Source organism: Bos indicus x Bos taurus, chromosome 20 (genome assembly GCF_003369695.1).
Source record: "Bos indicus x Bos taurus breed Angus x Brahman F1 hybrid chromosome 20, Bos_hybrid_MaternalHap_v2.0, whole genome shotgun sequence".
Taxonomy (NCBI): domain Eukaryota; kingdom Metazoa; phylum Chordata; class Mammalia; order Artiodactyla; family Bovidae; genus Bos; species Bos indicus x Bos taurus.
Window position 1 is genome coordinate 36,683,337 of NC_040095.1, and position 19,375 is coordinate 36,702,711.

Consider the following 19,375-nt stretch of genomic DNA (forward strand, 5'->3'; position numbering starts at 1 on the left):
AAAAGGAAGGTCCTCCTTAGAACTATAGAAGATTTGTACAAATAATAGCTACCAAGTTACGCATTAGATTTCCCTAGTCCAAATATCAAAAGAAATAACCTCAAAAAACATAACAATAGGTAGAAATATCAGAATTAGAAACCGAAAGACCTGAAAGATACAAACTACCCAGAAATTTTTACAGAAAAGGACTAGAGTGATTAGAAAAATACCTCCCCCAAAGAGTACACAGCCTTATATGAAAATATCCCACAAACCAAGAATTCACAGGGAAATACATTCTCAAAGTAGAAAGGCTGCCCTTATGAAAACAGTTATCACATTAGGCCGCTAGCAGCTAAAAAGGATGCTCAAGAGATGACACAGGGCTTGACAAAACAAAAATGGACCAACTAGTCAGAACTCTAACAAAATAGCTTCCCGGAAAACAGAATATACAACACGTCAAGTGGAAACTTCCTTGAGAGGATTACTCCCCAAGCCCCTTGAAACTCCCTTGGACCATAGGTTTGTTCCACCAGCTACAAGCTATTCTTTAAGGAAGTGAGGAGACTCAAGATGAATCTATTCACAGCCTCTCTGTCACCAGGCAAGGGAAGTAAAATAACAAGGAAGAGATTCTAGACACGAGATCGCAAACTTTCACTGTCAAGGGTCAGACTGAAAATATGTTAAGCTCTGTAGGCCATATACAATCTTTGTCACGTATTCTTTCTTGTTGAATTCTGTTTTCTAATCTTTTAACAGTATAATTTTTAGTTCAAGTCCCGCCCCACCAAAAAAAAAAAAAAAGGCCAAAACCAACTCTTGTATTTAGTCTCTCAGTCGTGTTTAACTCTTTGCGACTCCATGAAGTATAGCCCACTAGGCTCCTCCATGGAATTCTCCAGGCAACAATACTAGAATGGGTAGCCATTCCTTTCTCCAGGAGATCTTCCTGAGGTGGGGATCCAATCTGGTCTCCTGCATTGCAGGCAAATTCTTTACTGTCTGAGCCACCAGGGAAGCCTGGGTGTGTGCTGTGCTGTTGCTTCAGTCGTGTCCGACTCTTTTGAGACCCTATGGACTGAAGCCCACCAGGCTTCTCTGTCCATGGGATTCCCCAGGCAAGAATACTGGAGTGGGTTGCCATTTCCTTCTCCAAGGGATCTTCCCCACCCAGGGATGAAACCCGTGTTGCTTATGTCTCGTGCAGTGGCAGGCGGGTTCTTCACCACTAGTGCCACCTGGGAAACCACCTATATACCAGTCTATACAAAAAAAAAAAAAAAACACGAAAACAAACCAGCCAGGAACTAGATCTGGCCCTTCAATCAAATTTGGCAGGCAGATTTGCCTGCCAATACAGGAGACTTAACAGATATGGGTTCAATTCCTGGGTCAGGAAGATCCCCTGGAGGAGGGCATGGCACCCACTCCAAGATTCTTGACTGGAGAATCCCATGGACAGAGGAATCTGGCAGGCTACAGTCCACAGGGTCACAAAGAGTCAGACATGACTGAAGCGACTTCTCATAACCACAGTTTGCTAACAGCTGTTGTATAGCATGAAAGACAAAGAACATACCTACAAATAAAAATTTTTATGGAAAATGAGCACATATTCAGACTGTCATTGCTTCATTGTAAAAATAAAATTCAAGAAAGCATATCTGTGGCTATTGTATACAATGCTGCAATAAATAAACTTGTCCCTGTGCTCCCCTAATGGCTGAGTGGGTAAAAAATCTGCCTGCAATACAGGAGACACAGGAGATGGGGGTTCAATCCCTGGGTCAGGAAGATCCTCTGGAGGAGGAAATGGCAACCACTCCTGTATTCTTGCCTGGAGAATCCCTAGCAGGCTACCATCCATGGGGTCACAAAGAGTCAGACATGACTGAGCGACTAAGCAGGGACAGGGTTCCTTGGTCATTTCCATGTGTGGATATATCTGTCAGAGAAGCTCCTTAAATTGGGTCCTGGGTCAAAGAGTATGTATCCATGTTTATAATTTGGAAGATAACACCAAATTGCCCTCCATAGAATGGAACTAACTTACACTCCAGGCAACAATGCCTGAAAGTGCTTATTTCTCCAGATCTTATCAACACAGTTTACATTTTACATCTTGACAGATATTATCAAATTGTTCTTTAGAAAAACAGCTTAATAACTGATAGCCCACTCTTTCTTTCTCCCCAAATTTGTCTTCTTGCTACATAGGATAATAGAGATCTGTTTCATCTTTGCCCATCTTACAGGGCAAAGATGAAACAGGGGATGGGCAAAGATGAAAAATTTTCATTTTTTTCCTTCAATTGTTAGTGAAGTTGAGTATATGTTTATTGGTCAGTTGCATTTCTTCTGAGGTTATCTGTTGTTTTCTTTGAAAATTTTACTTTTCAAATACTTCTCTTTATTGATTTGTAGAAACTCATGTATTATGTATAGGTAGCAGTCCAATGCTTTCAAAATGTATGTCAACTTTTTATGAGCTTATAATTTGTCATTTAATTTTGCCTATGTTAGCTTTTGTTTTCTAAAGTATAACATACCTTTTTAATTATAAAAGCAATTCATGCTGTTTTGCCATATTAGAGAAAGCAGAAGTTCTTCATTACTCCTATGTAATTTTATGTCCATTCCCAAGAAGGAATCTCTTAAACTTTCCTTTGTAACAGAAAGACAGAAATATATAAGCTATATATTACAAAAATCAGATTTGTTTGAATACTATTTTTCATTTAATAAATATTTGTGGAAATCTTCCTATCTAAAAAAGTTTCAAGAAAATATGGTTTATACTAACAAAGGCAGAAAATAGGCAAGGACAGATATTTAAAAGCAAATTAAAGCACAGATATTTAAAAGCAAATTAAAGCAGTTCTTCAAAAGACACTATCCTGAAAATGAAAAGCAAGATACAGACTGAGAGGAAATATTTGTGATAAACATATCTTATAAAGAACTTTATCAACCAATCCAAGACAAGCAACTGAATTTAGAAATGGACATTTAGAAATGTCCATTTAGAAATGGACAAAAGATTTGGACACTTTCACCAAAGAAAATAACACAAATAAGAACATAAAAGGATGCTCAACCAGTCATCAGGAAAATTTAAGTTAAAACCCAACTCAATGGCACCCCACTCCAGTACTCTTGCCTGGAAAATCCCATGGATGGAGGAGCCTGGTAGGCTGCAGTCCATGGGGTCGCTAAGAATCAGATACGACTGAGCGACTTCACTTTCACTTTTCACTTTTATGCATTGGAGAAGGAAATGGCAACCCACTCCAGTGTTCTTGCCTGGAGAATCCCAGGGACGGGGGAGCCTGGTGGGCTGCCGTCTATGGGGTCGCACAGAGTCGGACACGACTGCCGTGACTTAGCAGCAGCAGCAGCAGCATACAACACCAACAGGTTTCCTAGGTGATTCAGCGGTAACAAATCTGCCTGCAATCCAGGAGACATGGGTTTGATCCCTTGGTGGGGAAGATCCCCTGGAGGAGGGCATGGGAATCCACTCCAGGATTTTTGCCTGGAGAATCCCATGGACAGAGGAGCCTGGCGAGCTACAGTCCATAGGGTCGCAAAGAGTTGGACACGAATGAAGCAACCAAGCATGCATGCATGCATATAACACTACACAAAAGTGGGAAAGAATGGCTAAATTTAAAAATATTGATAATACCAAGTGTAGGTAAGCATGAAATGACTAGAATCCTTATACGCTGCTCCTAAGAAAGTAAAAATGATTCAGCACTTTGGAAAAGTTAAGCAATTTCTTATAGAGTTAACACACAAAATGCGTATGGTCCAGCAATTCTCTCTTAGGTATTTACCCAAGAAAATGAAAACATCTGCCTACAAAAAGATCTATATGGAAATATTTATAGCAGACTGATTCATAATACCTAGAAACTAGAAGCAATCCAAATGTCTATCAGCCGGTGAACAGATAATCTGTCTGTTGTATATTCATACAACAGAATACTACAAAACAATAAAATGGGGGAAACCCTATTGATTGAGGCAACAACAAAATCAGATCAGTGGTTTTCTAAGGGTCAGGAGACAGGAAAGACTGCAAAGTCGCTAGAAGGAACTCTCTGGGATAACAAAAACGTTCTATAACTTGTGCTTAGTCATATTATCACCACTACCACGTGGTGTGGTAATAATATGACCATGCATCTCCCCAAACTCATAAAACTATACACTTAAAAAAGATGAATTTTGGTGTATATAAATTACACCCCAATAAATGTGATTTTTAAAAAGCTAATGAACTTTAAAAGTTCATTAAAAGCCATAAAAAACTAAAGCAAAACAGTAAGAAATTCACAGACTGATTTAAAAGATTCTCAGACTGTTGCAAAAAAAAAGAAGATAAAGAGAACTAGGTCAGAAAGAAGAAAAAGGAAATGGAGAAGAAATAATAGATCTGGATAGCCAGTATCCAGAAAGAAAATTAGGACAGACAATAGCTTAAACAATAGCCTAAATGTTTAGAGATACAATCCAATCTTAGGATACTAACAAAATCTTAGTAATGGGAAGTAAACATAAAAGATAACAATGTGTGAATCTGTGTACTGAAATTCCTTCATGCTAAACAATACCAAGATAATAAGAGCTAATATTTACACTGCATTACTAAGCACCAAGCACTGAGCCACACATTTTGCATACATTATTCATTAATTATTATCACAACCCAAAGAAATAGAATTACTCATTCTGTTTTGCAGGGAAAGAAAGCAAGGGTCAAAGTGATCACACCTGCCTAGTCACACAGAAAATGAATTGGTAAAAGCAGAATTCAAATGCAGATTTCTATGACACTGAATCTTTGTTCTTATCCATCATGCACATTGACTGTAGACTAGTTGAAGAAGTGAATTTAATATAAATCAGCTTGCTATAGAAAAGAAAGAGGGAGGGGCCATTTCGACGGAAGTCTGGGAGAGTAATGAAACTTCCTTCTACCTCCACAATCACTGACAGACAGGACACAAGGTCAGCTACTTAGGCAGAGTACCAAGCCCAATGGCTAGAGCAATGACTCATCCATTATGATTTCTTGTAACAGAAATTTTTACATTGCTGAATCAAGCATTTACTCAGGAAGACGAAATATGAGTTAATGGTGGATTTTTTTTTTCTTTGAACTCTGGAACTATTTAATCAAAAGAAGAAACTAATAGATATATGCCAAGGACTACAAATGCCATTTTAAAAAGCAGAAATCACAGCTCAGTGGCAGTCACTTTTAATATAAAATGAATGGAAATGGTAAGATGCAATAAAATTCATTAAGCAGTTACCTTGAGATTACATATCATATTATTTAGCTCGTAAAGAGCGAAACATACCAACCCGAGACCTGAAGCCCAATGCATCATAACAGTGCAGAGCCAGAGATTTCAAAAACTGCCAATTCCTTATTTACCCTAAACTGATATGGTTTAAGTTAAAAATTTTCAATTTTGCCGGAAAAGGCAGTTTTATACTTCCTTTCTTTTTGGAAAAAAAAAAGGAGGGCACATCTTGGTGGAAATGCCTTCTTATTCTAAGCAAAAAGAAATTTTTGGAGAAAAATATGAAAGCATTCCATTATTTACCACTTATTTAATGAATAATTAGTTCCTACTATATGCCAAGCACTATTCCAGGTATTGGAATACAAGTAAACAAATATAAAAAACAGGTCATTTCTGCTAATGGTAAGTGCTATAAAGAAAACAAATCAGAACAGTGCATAGAGTGGGTGGTGGTACAGAGGTGGGGAGATCAGCTACTTTTAATAGGATTATTAGGAAAGGTCTTTTTGAAGAGCTGCTGACATCTGACACACAACTCAAGAGGTCACTAGTTTTTAGTCAATGAAATAAAATACACAAATTGTGTAACTTGATGACAGAGAGGGTTAACAGAAACCCAGGAAATTAAGCAAAAAAAAAATTCCTTAAGCTTATATATTATTACAATGAAAATATCTGAAAATATCAATATATTCAGGTACAAAAGAATATTAACTGTGCTTTCCCACACATCTTCCACCTCATAGTAAAGCTTTTGGTGATGCACACAATCCCATATTGACCTCTACACAGATCATGTCAACAACCTCCTTTCTAATTAGTAAACCACAAGAAAGTTCTGCCATTCCCAGGACTATCCTGACATACCAAGAATAACTTTCGTGATTTGACTAACCTACTAACTCTCGACTCATTAGTAAAGAATCCGCCCGCAATGCACGTGACGCAGGTTCAGTCCCTGGGTCAGGAAGATCCCCTGGAGGAGGGTACAGCAACCCACTCCAGTATTCTTGCCTGGAGAACCCCCATGGACCGAGGAGCCTGGCAGGCATAGTCCATGGGGTCACAAAGAGCAGGACACGACTAAGTGACTGAGCACACACACATGCACTGACTCAACAAATGACGTTATCTTGTAACTTTTTCTTTTCTATTGATGATACCCAAGATTAGTTGCAAATAAATAAAAGCTTGCTATGCAAGACTGAGTGTGAATATATAATGAGGCTCCTTTTTCTAACAACTCTTATCAAAGTATAGATTTGCAATGAATTTAAAAGTAAATACTGGTCACTCCACACCCACAGGAATGATTATCATCAAAAAGACAAATACAAATGCTGGTGACCAATGGTTAGTCCAATGGTTAAGGACTCACTGCCCATGGCCCCAGGTTTCATCACCAGTCAGGGGCTTCCCTGGTGGCTCAGAGGATAAAGCGTCTGCCTGCAATGCTGGAGACCTGGGTTCGATCCCTGGGTTGGGAAGATCCCCTGCAGAAGGAAATGGCAACCCACTCCAGTACTCTTGCCTGGGAAATCCCATGGATGGAGAAGCCTGGTAGGCTATATAGTCCATGAGGTCACAAAGAGTCTGACACGACTGCACAACTTCACTTTCAGGGAACTAAGATCCCACAAGCTGCATAGCATGGGGGTGGGGAGGATGGCTGGTGAGAATGTAGAAAGACTGGAACCTTCTATTTTGCTTGTGGGAATTTAAAATGGTATAGCCACTTCGGAAAACAGTTTTCAAGTTATTAATATGTTAAATATAGACTTACATTATGACCTAGCAATTCCCAATTTATGTTAAAAGAAATGAAAACATATGCCCATTAAAAGACTTGTTACACAAATGTTGAATAGCAGCACTATTCGTAATAGCCAAAAACGGGAAACAACCCAAACATCCACCAAATGGTGAGTGGACAAACAAAATATGCTTTCTCTCTCTCTCTCTCTCTCTATATATATATATATACACACACATATGTATACACACACACACATATATATATGAAGAATGCTAGTCAGCCATAAGAAGGAACAAAAGTCCTGATGTATGCTACAACATGGGTGAACTTCAGAAATATTCTGCTAAGGAAAAGAGGCCAGATGCAAAAGATCACATATTAGATCACATAAAAGATCACATATGGTTCCATTTATCTGAGACATCCAGAAAAGGCACACCTAAAAAGCAGATGAGTGGCTGCCTAAGGCTGGAGGTGGAAATGGACAGTGACCACAAACAGGAATGAGGTTTGTTTTTAGAGTGATGATAATTAGATTGTGGTTGCACAACCCCATTGTTAGAAACTACTGAACTGCATGCTTAAAATGAGTGAATTTTATGGTATATAAATTAAACCTCAATAAAGTGAATTTTTTAAAGTAAATACTAAAACAAAAGAACCAAAGAAATTCAAATTAATTTTAAGATGCTGTTTGCTGAAACAATATTATAAAGAATGAAACAACTTCTCTATTGTGAGATAAACTGACTATATTCCTCTGCCATAGTCCTCTCATCTGCCATCAGATAAACAAGTTAATGAATGCTTGCTGCCTGCACAGCACATCACTGTTGTACTGAGTTATGGTGGTGACTCAATCTTCCCACCAATTGTCTCTATTATAACTACTTTGAAACTTTGTTCATATAACATTTTATGACAAAACAAGTTTTCACTTCGCTTTTATCATTTATATTATGAAGGATGTCTCTGCTCCTTTCTCAGGAGGCCAAGGCAACTGAAAGTGAAAGTAGCATTTGAGCCCAGATTACTTTAAACACACAGGTAAACAAATGAAGGCATTAGGGTTGTGCTAAATGATTATCAACAGGAAAAAAACAAAATTTTTAAATTAATGAAAAGAATTCATGAGCCTCTGAAAATACACCCATAAACCCCAGTTTGAGAAATCTGTAATTATGCAAAGTCTGGGAAATTACTGAAGTATGCAGGGCTGTGTCACTTCACACTGAATGTTCATACAATTGAGTGGCTCTAATGCTTCATGGTAGGGGGTGGAGCTGACGTAATAATGACAGAAAGTCCACAACAAAGGTAATGTGCCTGAATCATCCTTCACACCCCTCCTCCTTGGGTCTGTGGAAAAACTGTCTTCCATGAAACCAGTCCCTGGTGCCAAAAGGTTGGGGCCACTGTGTTAGACCATTTTTATTATTAAACGAACCTAAAACATAATTGGAATACACTCGGAGAAGGCAATGGCACCCCACTCCAGTACTCTTGCCTGGAAAATCCCATGGACGGAGGAGCCTGGTAGGCTGCAGTCCATGGGGTTGCTAAAAGTCGGACATAACTGAGCGACTTCACTTTCACTTTTCACTTTTATGCATTGGAGAAGGAAATGGCAACCCACTCCAGTGTTCTTGCCTGGAGAATCCCAGGGACAGGGGAGCCTGGTGGGCTGCCGTCTATGGGGTCGCACAGAGTCGGACACGACTGACGTGACTTAGCAACAGCAGCAGCAGTAAGCGTCCATTCACAAAATGCTTTGGGAAGAAAGTCTCTATAATGCATGGCCAAAAACAACTGTGTTTTCAGTTATGAGTCTTTGGTGGACTTTCTAAGTGGAAATTTATTTTAACATCTGTTAAAACAGAAAATTTAAAACAATAATCACCTGATGAAAAATAGTAGAATGTATCCACTTGAAAAGGTTGAACATCTGACACAAATGATGAACTCTTGAAAACCATTATGGTACAGTAAAAAAAACTGCAAAAAATTTTCTCAACAGTGAATGTAAATGCATAATCACTTAAATCAATACTATTAATTATGTTTCATCTGACTAAAAAACACTTTATTGACTATTATCCCAGAACTTAAAGCAAGACACCAGGCTTACAAGTTTCCAAATGAATCATTAACTTGTTAATCATTAGCAGACAAGAAGATCATAGTAGAGGGATATAATTTATTTTCAACAACAACAAAAAAAAACTCATTCCGTACGTCCCATTGAGTTTCTTTTTCATATCAAATACAGGCAACCCTTGTTTTGCATGGTTCTGATATGCATGAATTTCAGTTGCCATGGTTCAGATAAATAATACCAGATCCCAACAACACAGCTCAAATTTCAGTTACTATGGTATACTAACCGTGAGTAACCGCATAAAGCACAAACTTTGCTACTAGCATGTCAGTCCAAAAATCACTATACAAATAGAACTGGGCATCCTCTTCAATTGCCAATCACAGCACTTGTTTCAAAGTCTGTCACTGATTGGTCACTGCACGTATGTTACTTAATTTATGCACAGACAACAAAATACACAGTTGTATTGCCTCCTTGTCTCCCAGGGATAAACCCCTGTCACATTTCACAAAATGGGTAACCAAAAGAGGGTTATGCGACAATGTCAACATTTTAAAATGTAAACAAAAGGCATTTCATTTCTTGCTATCTGATCTTGAGAAACACTCAATTTACACATACGACCAATAAGGTATAGAGGTAATCATTTCATCATTTATTTGGAATAGTAAAAAAGTTGCCGCGACCATAAAGTCCATCAAGGGGAGAATAGCTAATCAGTGTAGTGGTGTTCAAAGTATGTCCCCAGATCAAGGTGGCAAGTGGGAACTTGTTAGAGATATAAATTCTTAGCCTCCCCAAACCTAAAGAATTTGAAACTCTAAAGGTAAGGCATAGCACTTAATACTTTAACAAGCCCTTCATATGGTTCTGATACCAATTAAAGCTTTAAAACCACTTAACTATGGCAAATTATACATAATATGCTATGTAGCATTTAGAAAGAATATAGCAGTATACATGTCATGATATAAAAAATCTCCAAGCAATACTGTGGAAAAAATTATGGAATAACAACCACCTTATACTATTTATGAAAATAAATATAAAATGTACTTGTTTTTTGATATATACATTTGATATTTGTTGATAACTGCATGAAAAAACCTCAAAGAATTTAACACAATGAAAACAATGATAAAACCTGGGGAAAAGATTAAAATGAAGATGATAAAGACAGAACTTTAGTTTTATCTGAAATGTTTTAATTTCTGAATGAAAAAATAACTTTATGTAGTACTTCATTAATTAAAATGTTTTCAAAAGAAGAGAACAGAGAGTAGTCATCTTTAAGTGGACTGAAGATAAGAAATTTTTAAAAAAATTCTTATTTTGAGCTATCTAAATGATTCAAAAATTCTCAATATTTTATGAAAAGTTTTTACTTCATCTACATTTTTTGCATAGAGAATACAACAGAAGGGTTTGTGATCTCAAGGATTCAATCAATAATTTTTAAATCTATATAAATACATAATTATTGAGAATCTGTGAGGAAACAAAGAAAGTAAAAAGTGACTGGCAGATTGGATCTTCTTGCCTGGAGAATCCCAGGCATGGCGGAGCCCGGTGGGCTGCCGTCTATGGGGTCACACAGAGTCGAACACGACTGAAGCGACTTAGCAGCAGCAGCAGACTGAATCAGAGAAAATGTGATACTGATTTTCACTAAATGACAAAAGAAGACATTAGAAACCAGAGATCCATTAACCTAATATTGATAAGGGGCAAAAGTCCAAAACAAAGTTAAATAAGACTTCAAGGTACCAAAGAATGTCTCAAAAAGAAGGTAAACCAACAAAAGCGGTTTTTAACTTGATTTTTATATTGGCAGATCAAGAAAACATTTAACATCACTCTTTTCAAGGTGTCCCAGGAGAGTGAGAATGAGGCTAAGAATATTACAGCATTAGTCCTTTGGCAAAATTCATCAGAGGTGCCCCAAATCCAGCACACCTTGCCTCAGTCTCACCCCTAAACTGAGAACTTCTGCCTCCCCTCCTGAATGGCTCTGGGGCTCCTCTGGGTGTGAATACATCTTTGACACCCACTTATTCATCATAATGCTGCTTCTTGGATATCAGCCAAATTCTGACATCTTTTATTACAGGTGAGGAGATGGTCTAAAAACAGCACACTGTGCTTTTATATCTTGAAAACAGATTCCCTCAAGTTTTCTTGGCAGATAAAATAGAAATAATGCAGATGAGTGACAAAAGAATTCAGCTGAGTAACTGGTATGCATAGATTCTCATATAAGTGAACAACTTAATCTAAAAAGTTGTTTAGCAAATCAATGTCAAAAAAAAAAGGGTTTCTAATGGCACACCAAAGTCTGCCTCTTGCAATATGTATCAAGTTATTAACTGAATAAGAACTTATTGCACATTTACCAAATTTGCAATTAGCAAAACTCAAAGATCTGACCATTACAGAAGTTTTATGTAATTATCATCCCCTCCAGGAGGAAGAGCTTAATTTTTCCACTCTCCCAAATGTGAGCGGCATTTATTGATTTGCTTCCAAAGAATGGCATATGGAAAAGTGAGGAAAAAGTAACTCTATAGTGAAGAAATCTTACAAACACGATAGCATGTACCTCTGAAATGTGTTAAGAAGGGCACTTCCCCTCTGTGATATTCAGCCCAAAAACCCATAGCTTCAGTCTAACCATGAGAAAAACATCATTTAAAAAATAATAATAAATCAAAGGATATTCTACAAAATACCTGTCCTGTACACCTCAAAACTGTCCAGGTCATGAAAAACAAGGAAAGACTGAGATACTATTATAAACCAGAGGATACTAGACAGACCTGAAGACTAAATGTAATGTAGTATCTTGGGATATTGCTTTTTTAAAAGTGAAACCCAAATAAAGGTTAGAGTTGAGCTAATGGTAATGCACCAACCTTGGCTTAATTGTCACAAGTGTAATGTGATGTGGTAATGTAAAATGTTAATAACAAGAGGAACTGGGTACTTGAACTACCTTATAGCTTTTCTGTAAATTAAAAAATATTCTGAAATTAAAAGTTTACTAAAATTTTGAACCGGAAATATCAAATGACCTCTTTATTTGAGCACACATACCTATATTTTTCACCTCTTTCAACTGAAAAGGTCAAGAAGTAATGATACCCCAATATCAGTGAACATGTGCAGCAACCAGATTTAGTCTTTGAATACCACTCCCATAACAAAACAGCTGTCTGTGGAAAAATCCTTACTCTGGGACTTGGAAAGGCATGTACTAGGATAATAAGTAAGCTTTTAAAGACAAATAAGGTCATGTCAAAACACAGCAATCAGGGACTCCCACTGGCCAAATCATGGACAACTTAAAAATCAAAAACAACAACAAAAAAAATAATGACTCCAACTGACTGAAACACAGGAAAATTTTAAAATCATAAATACTGGTAATTGCAAAAGAAAAAAAACACAATCATCATCACCAATAGCAACAACTCATTTAACAACACTAATCTGTAAGCTAAAAATGAGTAATAAAAGGGTAATAACTAAGCATTTATCCTGACTCTTCAGCAGGAATTGTATTTCAGGGGAATCAATTAATATCAGTTAATGAAGAAAAAGTACTTCTTTTAGAAGAATGCCAACAAGTAAAAGTAGATGAAATAGCAGATTTAGAAAACCACTATCTTGCAATACTCAATGGAACAAAATAAATGATTCAGGTATGAATAATCAATGGATGCTAAATTTATTAATTGAAAGGATAAATAGAATCTGGATATTAACGTGGTACCAAGGTATTTTCCCACAAAGTTTTTGCCTATTTCAAGTATGTAATATTAACTTTACAATGGAGGAATCAGATATTCCAACTTACCCCAGGGATCAGTCTTAATTTCTAGTCACTAATACTGACAACAACCAGATAATACATGCCACCTGATATTAGACAATATGGATTATAATCAAGCCTTTGGATCTTCTATAGAAAATATGGGAGATATCATCACTTAGATGATATCAAAAGGAAGCAATTAGAAAATCAGGAAGGAAAAATCTCATAGAGGACAACTAGACCTGTCTTTTAACAAAGTTATGGGAAAGAAATGGTTAAGGAAGGGTCACTGTAGATTAAAAGATAAGTAAGAGAGGTACAAAATAGATGTGTTGTGTATTACTTGATTGGATCCATGTCTGACAAACCAGCATTAAAACACATTTTGAGAGCAAATGAGGAAATTTAAATATGGAATGTTAATTAGAAATATTGAGGAATTCTAAAGAATTTTGTTAAAAGTAATAATAGAACTACATTTACATAGAAAGCATCTGTCATTTTAAAGGGAACACACTGAAGTATTTCAAAGTGAAAGGTCTGTGATTTTTTTAATATTATAGTTGATTTATAATATTAGTTTTAGGTGTATAACAGAGCAATTCAATATTTTATGGATTATACTCCATTTAAAATTACTACAAACTAATGCCTATATTTCCTTTTGTTATACAATATACCTCTGTTGTCTATTTATCTTATACACAGTGGTCTGTATCCCCTTAATCCCATACCCCTATGTCACCCCTCTCCCCACTCCTCACTGGTAACCACTGGTTGAGTCTCCCCATCCATGAGTCTATAACTCATGGATTATTTAACAGTGTCTTCACTTTTAAATAATTCAAAAATTACAAAAATGAGCTGAAATAAATAAAAACATATTTGTAACTGCTGCTGCTGCAGCAGCATAACTGCTAAATCTAGGTAAAGAGTAGATGGCTATTGTACTAATCCCTCTATTTGACTCTCCATTTGAAATTGTTTACAGTAAAAAGTGAATTATAGATGAATAGGTAAATAGATATAAAATATACACTGAGCCAATAAAAGGCTTCCCCAGTGGTTCAGCAGTAGATAATCTGCCTGCCAATGCCAGGAACCACAGGAAACAAGGATTTGATCCCTGGGTTGGGAAGATCTCCTGGAGGAGGAAATGGCAACCCACTCCAATATTCTTGCCTGGAGAATCTCATGGAGGATTCTTGCCTGGAGAACCCCATGAACAGAGGAGCCTGGCAGGCTACAGTCCACAGGATCACACAGAGTTGGACATGACTGAAGCAACTTACCATATACGCACGAGTCAAAAAAAAAATCATAAAAAGCAGAGAGAGTCACATTACTTAGAGATCAGGAGCAAGTGATAGCAAAGTTAAATAGTTGTCATGATTTAAAGGAGTAATATTCACGTAACATTTGCAATTTTAGAGTTTTATATTAATTTTATATGTTGTCAAGAATTCTATTTCTTCCCGTCTAAACCTTTGATAGCTCACAATTACATACAGGATGCAACAATTTAATTGTAGAAGAGAAAATAAGCTTATTCTTGGTTTTTTCCAGCATTTTCAATTATAACAGTGTAGCAAATGACACATTTTAATAAATAATAGAGCACTGGCTTGAAACTCATGAGACATGTATTCTCTTCAGAGCTGATTATTAACAAAGCACTGAATAGGGACTTCCCTGGTGGTCCAGTGGCTAAGACTCCATGCTCTCAATGCAGGCGACCTGGGGAACCCAGGGAACTGATCCCACATGCTGCAACTAAGACCTGGTACATACAAATTAAAAAAAAAAGCACTGGATAGTCCTGAACAAGTCACGTTACAGCTGCAAAGATAGAAGGAAAGCATAATCCCTTTATGTATCGAGAGACTATCATGTGGGGAAAAGGGATATAAACAACATATTTTATGTACATTTTCAAAAGGTCATCATACTAACTCAAGATGAACATCACTATTTTAAATCATCAGAGCTATTTTAAATACAGCCATCATTGGAGATACTGGAGGGCTTTTTGTATTTTTTTGTTTTTGTTTTTTTGTCTTTTCCTTTCCAATTGATTATTTATTTGACATGATCTATTTAGCGAATTTTCAAATTTTTACTTCAGACAGGCTGCAGAAAAATCCCAGCATCTCGTTTAGATGCCTTAACCATCACTTTCACCACAAAAGGGTCACGGAAGCAAACGCTCAACAGTCCAGAGACAGGAACTTTGTTTATACAGTTAATGGAACCCAGAGTTTACAAGTGGAGATTAAGCAAAAAGACATTAAGCCTACAAGTTCAGGTTGAAGACAAAACTAGATTTATACCCCATTCACATAAGAGTGAAACTGGGTCTGAATAACTTCAGCTAATCCACATATCTTGAATATTTTTAAATCTCATCATTGAAAGCTCATTTACAATATATATCATGTTGTATCAGCAAGTTAACAAGTTTCACCAGTAAAATCCATTTCTGATATTCAATAAGCTAAAAGATCAAAGGTGGTCAAAAACAGAAACAAGAGGGTGGCTTACAGTAGCAACACGTAAAGCCCTTTATGATACAATGCTAGCTGACCATACCTGCACAGTGCAGCACCCACTAGCACTTGGCTATTGGCTTAACATATGCTATACACATATATATAATATTACACAGTAGCTACTGAAGTGTTTTAAACTAGACAAAGTAACAATTTCTAAATACAAATATTTTTTAAAAACACAACAAAAAACAGAAAATGTTTTTAGAACAGATTCCTGTAACTAAAGGGAACTTAATAAAAGGTACACTTTCCTTTCATCTGAATAACGAAGGTAGAATACAGTCATGTAAACTTACTGTATTCTGATAAAACTTACCATAAATGGAATTCAAATGACCAGAGACTCTGTCTTCAAAAATGAAGATATTAAGTTGCATAATACATACCATTCACAGGGCTGAAGGGATCGAAATGCCTTAAAAGAAGCATCCATTCCAGCAAAATCCCAAAATTTAACATCATAGTCATATCCTCCAGTCACCAAACGGGCACCTGAGGGATCCAGACCCAAAGCAGAAACCTGTTATTTAAAAAAAAATAAAAAATTAAACGGAGAGAAACTATTTATAGCCTATTATAACCCCCATTTCCTTTGTCGAACCCTGCTGCTGCTGCTGCTGCTAAGTCGCTTCAGTCGTGTCTGACTCTGTGTGACCCCATAGATGGCAGCCCACCAGGCTCCTCTGTCCCTGGGATTTTCCAGGCAAGAATACTGGAGTGGGTTGCCATTTCCTTCTCCAATGCATGCATGCATGCATGCATGCTAAGTCGCTTCAGTCATGTCCAACTCTGTGCGACCCTATGGACAGCAGCCCACCAGGCTCCCCTGTCCATGGGATTCTCTAGGCAAGAATACTGGAGTGGGTTGCCATTCCCTTCTCCTCTCTAACCCTACTTCCTACCTTATAGGTGCTGAAAATATAGATCACTAACTGCTATTACTTATGAAAAGTAAAAATGGACAGCACCTTCTAAATCATTTGACTTTGTTATTATATTATTTCCTTGAAATACAAGAAAATTTTTTTTATTTATTTTAATTGGAGGATAATTATAATATTGTGATGGGTTTTGCCATACATCAACATGAATCAGCCACAGGCATACATTTGTCCCCTTCCTCCTGAACCCCACTCTGACTTCCCTCCCCACCCCATCCCTCCAGGTTGTCACAGAGCACCAGGTTTGGGCTCCCTGAGTCATACATCAAACTCCCACTGGCTATCTATTTTAATTTAATCGAATCACCAGCTTCATCCCAGCTTCTCTACCGTGTACTCTGAATAGCTAACTATCACTGCAATTTCATGTGATACACTAAGTTGCCTTGGAATATAAGTAGGTATCTTAAAAACAATCCACTTTTTCAGTAAAAGATTTTGAGAAAGCCTTTTAAGATTGACTGTTACTAAATGAAGAACACATGAATCTAAAATTACCAAAATGAGTCATGTGAGTAGAAACCATAAATCAATTTAACAAAACAAAGTGGAAATTATTATCTTGTGAATATGGCTAAATGACTCTAAGTATAGTCACCTTAAATAATTATTTTTAAACATGAGTTTATAAGTAACTAGCCACATTATAATATCACTTATACTGGTTCCATAAACTATTTGCTTTCCCTGTTAACTTTCTGAGGTCCAACTCACATACAAATATCCAATGTGTAGCTCACTGTTCTTGAGCTGTATTTAACATTCTCATCAAAGTAGTTAGTCCCTGGATCTACTGCCTCTCAGAAGGAAAGAACTGCATTTGGACTGCACATTAAACGTGATTGTCACATAGAAGACAGAAAAAGGATCACAGTTTGAAATAAAGAAAGGGAAGGCCATACAGAAAGTTACTATAAATCAATTCTCTAAATAGACATGAAAAGTTAAGTTACAGAAGAAATCATATGAAATCTGGAATTTGCTTAAAACAATCCCACAAGGTAGGCAGATGGCATGGGGGAAAGGAGGTTTATTAGAAATGTAAAGTATACAGGAAACAAGATGGGCCTTATGTCAACAACTGGTAAGGCTCAGATACACATATATGGGAATTCCTTTCAGTATTCTCTATAATTCTGTGAATGGGTAAACAGTTTTACAAAAACTAGTTTAAAAAAAAACAGACATATAAAGAAATAGACATGTAAAAAAAGACCTATTTCCAAGAAATTGAAATACATATGCAAAGGCAGGACTGCCCCCCCCCCAAAAAAATAGTTAACCTAACAGTACAACGAGAAGCTCTGATTTTTAATGTGTAAAATAACAAAGTATTGTTTAAATTGTATACATTTATTTTATTTTTTAATTTTAATTTATGCATTTTTAAAGATAAAATTTGCTTTGAAAAAATATGAATATTTACTCATATATATAATTTAGAAAGATGGTAATGATAACCCAGTATGCGAGACAGCAAAAGAGACACAGATGTATAGAACAGTCTTTCGGACTCTGTGGGAGAGGTGGGAGGGGATGATTTGGGAGAATGGCATTGAAACATGTATAATATCATATATGAAACAAATCGCCAGTCCAGGTTCGATGCATGATACTGGATGCTTGGGGCTGGTGTACTGGGATGACTCAGAGGGATGGTACAGGAAGGGAGGTGGGAGGGGGGTTCAGGATAGGGAACATGTGTATACCCGTGGTGGATTCATGTTGATGTATGGCAAAACCAATACAATATTGTAAAGTAATTAGCCTCCAATTAAAATAAATAAAATTTTTTAAAATGTTAAAAGGAAAAAATATATATGAATATTTAAATAAAATGTATTATTTATCTGTTATTAACAGAACTACCTGTTGCAAAAATCTCTAAATGACAGGAAAGCTTCCTTTTTAAGTACTAGTAGTCTATAATTTTTTTTATTTACTGAAATTGAAAATTGGTAAAATTCTTTCATGATTTCAGAATAAAAATATAAAAATGTGATTTAATAAAAAGTAGGTATAGTATGAAGAACTAGATCGAAATGGCAACAATGAAAGGCAGCAATTCTCAGATATTTTGGTTTCAAGACCTTTTACACTCAAAATCTTTTGAGAACCCCTAAAAATGTCTGTTTATGCAAGTTATGTGTCAATATTTACCATAGCAAAAATCAAAATTAGGACATTTATAATATTTACTGTTTACTTCATTTAAAATAATAATAAACCCACTGTACTTTATAACCATTTTATGGAAACAATATTTTCAAAAGTAAAAATTTCAGTGGGGAAAATATCATTATTTTAGCATACATGGCTATTAATTCTATCATTTGCATTATTTCTGGATCTATTTCTATTGATTGATATTTTTCTGCCTCGTTATGGGATTTTACTTCTTTACATGTCAGACATCTATTAGAAAAAAAGGTTGCTTCATTATAAAGGGAAACCAAGATAATTTTATTCTTTTATTCATTCACAAGCAAGTTTCATTCACTCAACTATCATTTTTAATAAAATACTATTAAATCTTTTTTTTTTTACAATAAGATAGGTGGCACTAGGGATAAAGAACACATCTGCCAATGCAGGAAACTTAAGAAACATGGATTCCATCCCTGGGTCAGGAAGATTCCCTAGAGAAGGAAACGGCAACCCACTCCAGAATTCTTGCTGGGAAATCTGAAGGACAGAGGAGCCTGGTGGGCTCCGGCCCATGAGGTCGCACAGTCCATGAGTTCACAAAGAGTTGGACATGACTGAAGTGACTTGGCAAAATGATTTCATCTTACACCTCAAAATTTTTACAGTGCTTTAATTTTTAAATTAAAAATGTAAATGCTTTTGAACTGTGGTGTTGGAGAAGACTCTTGAGAGTCCCTTGGACTGCAAGGAGATC

General features: G+C 36.4%; 1 protein-coding gene across 1 annotated transcript in view; it reads right to left on the reverse strand.

Annotated features, from left to right (window-relative positions):
* WDR70 (WD repeat domain 70) overlaps positions 1-19,375 on the reverse strand; it is a 278,538-nt gene that overhangs the window by 204,471 nt on the left and 54,692 nt on the right. Inside the window, exon 7 of the mRNA XM_027520068.1 lies at positions 15,919-16,052. Within this exon, the coding sequence (XP_027375869.1) occupies positions 15,919-16,052 (134 nt within the window). The remainder of the gene's footprint in view (positions 1-15,918; positions 16,053-19,375) is intronic.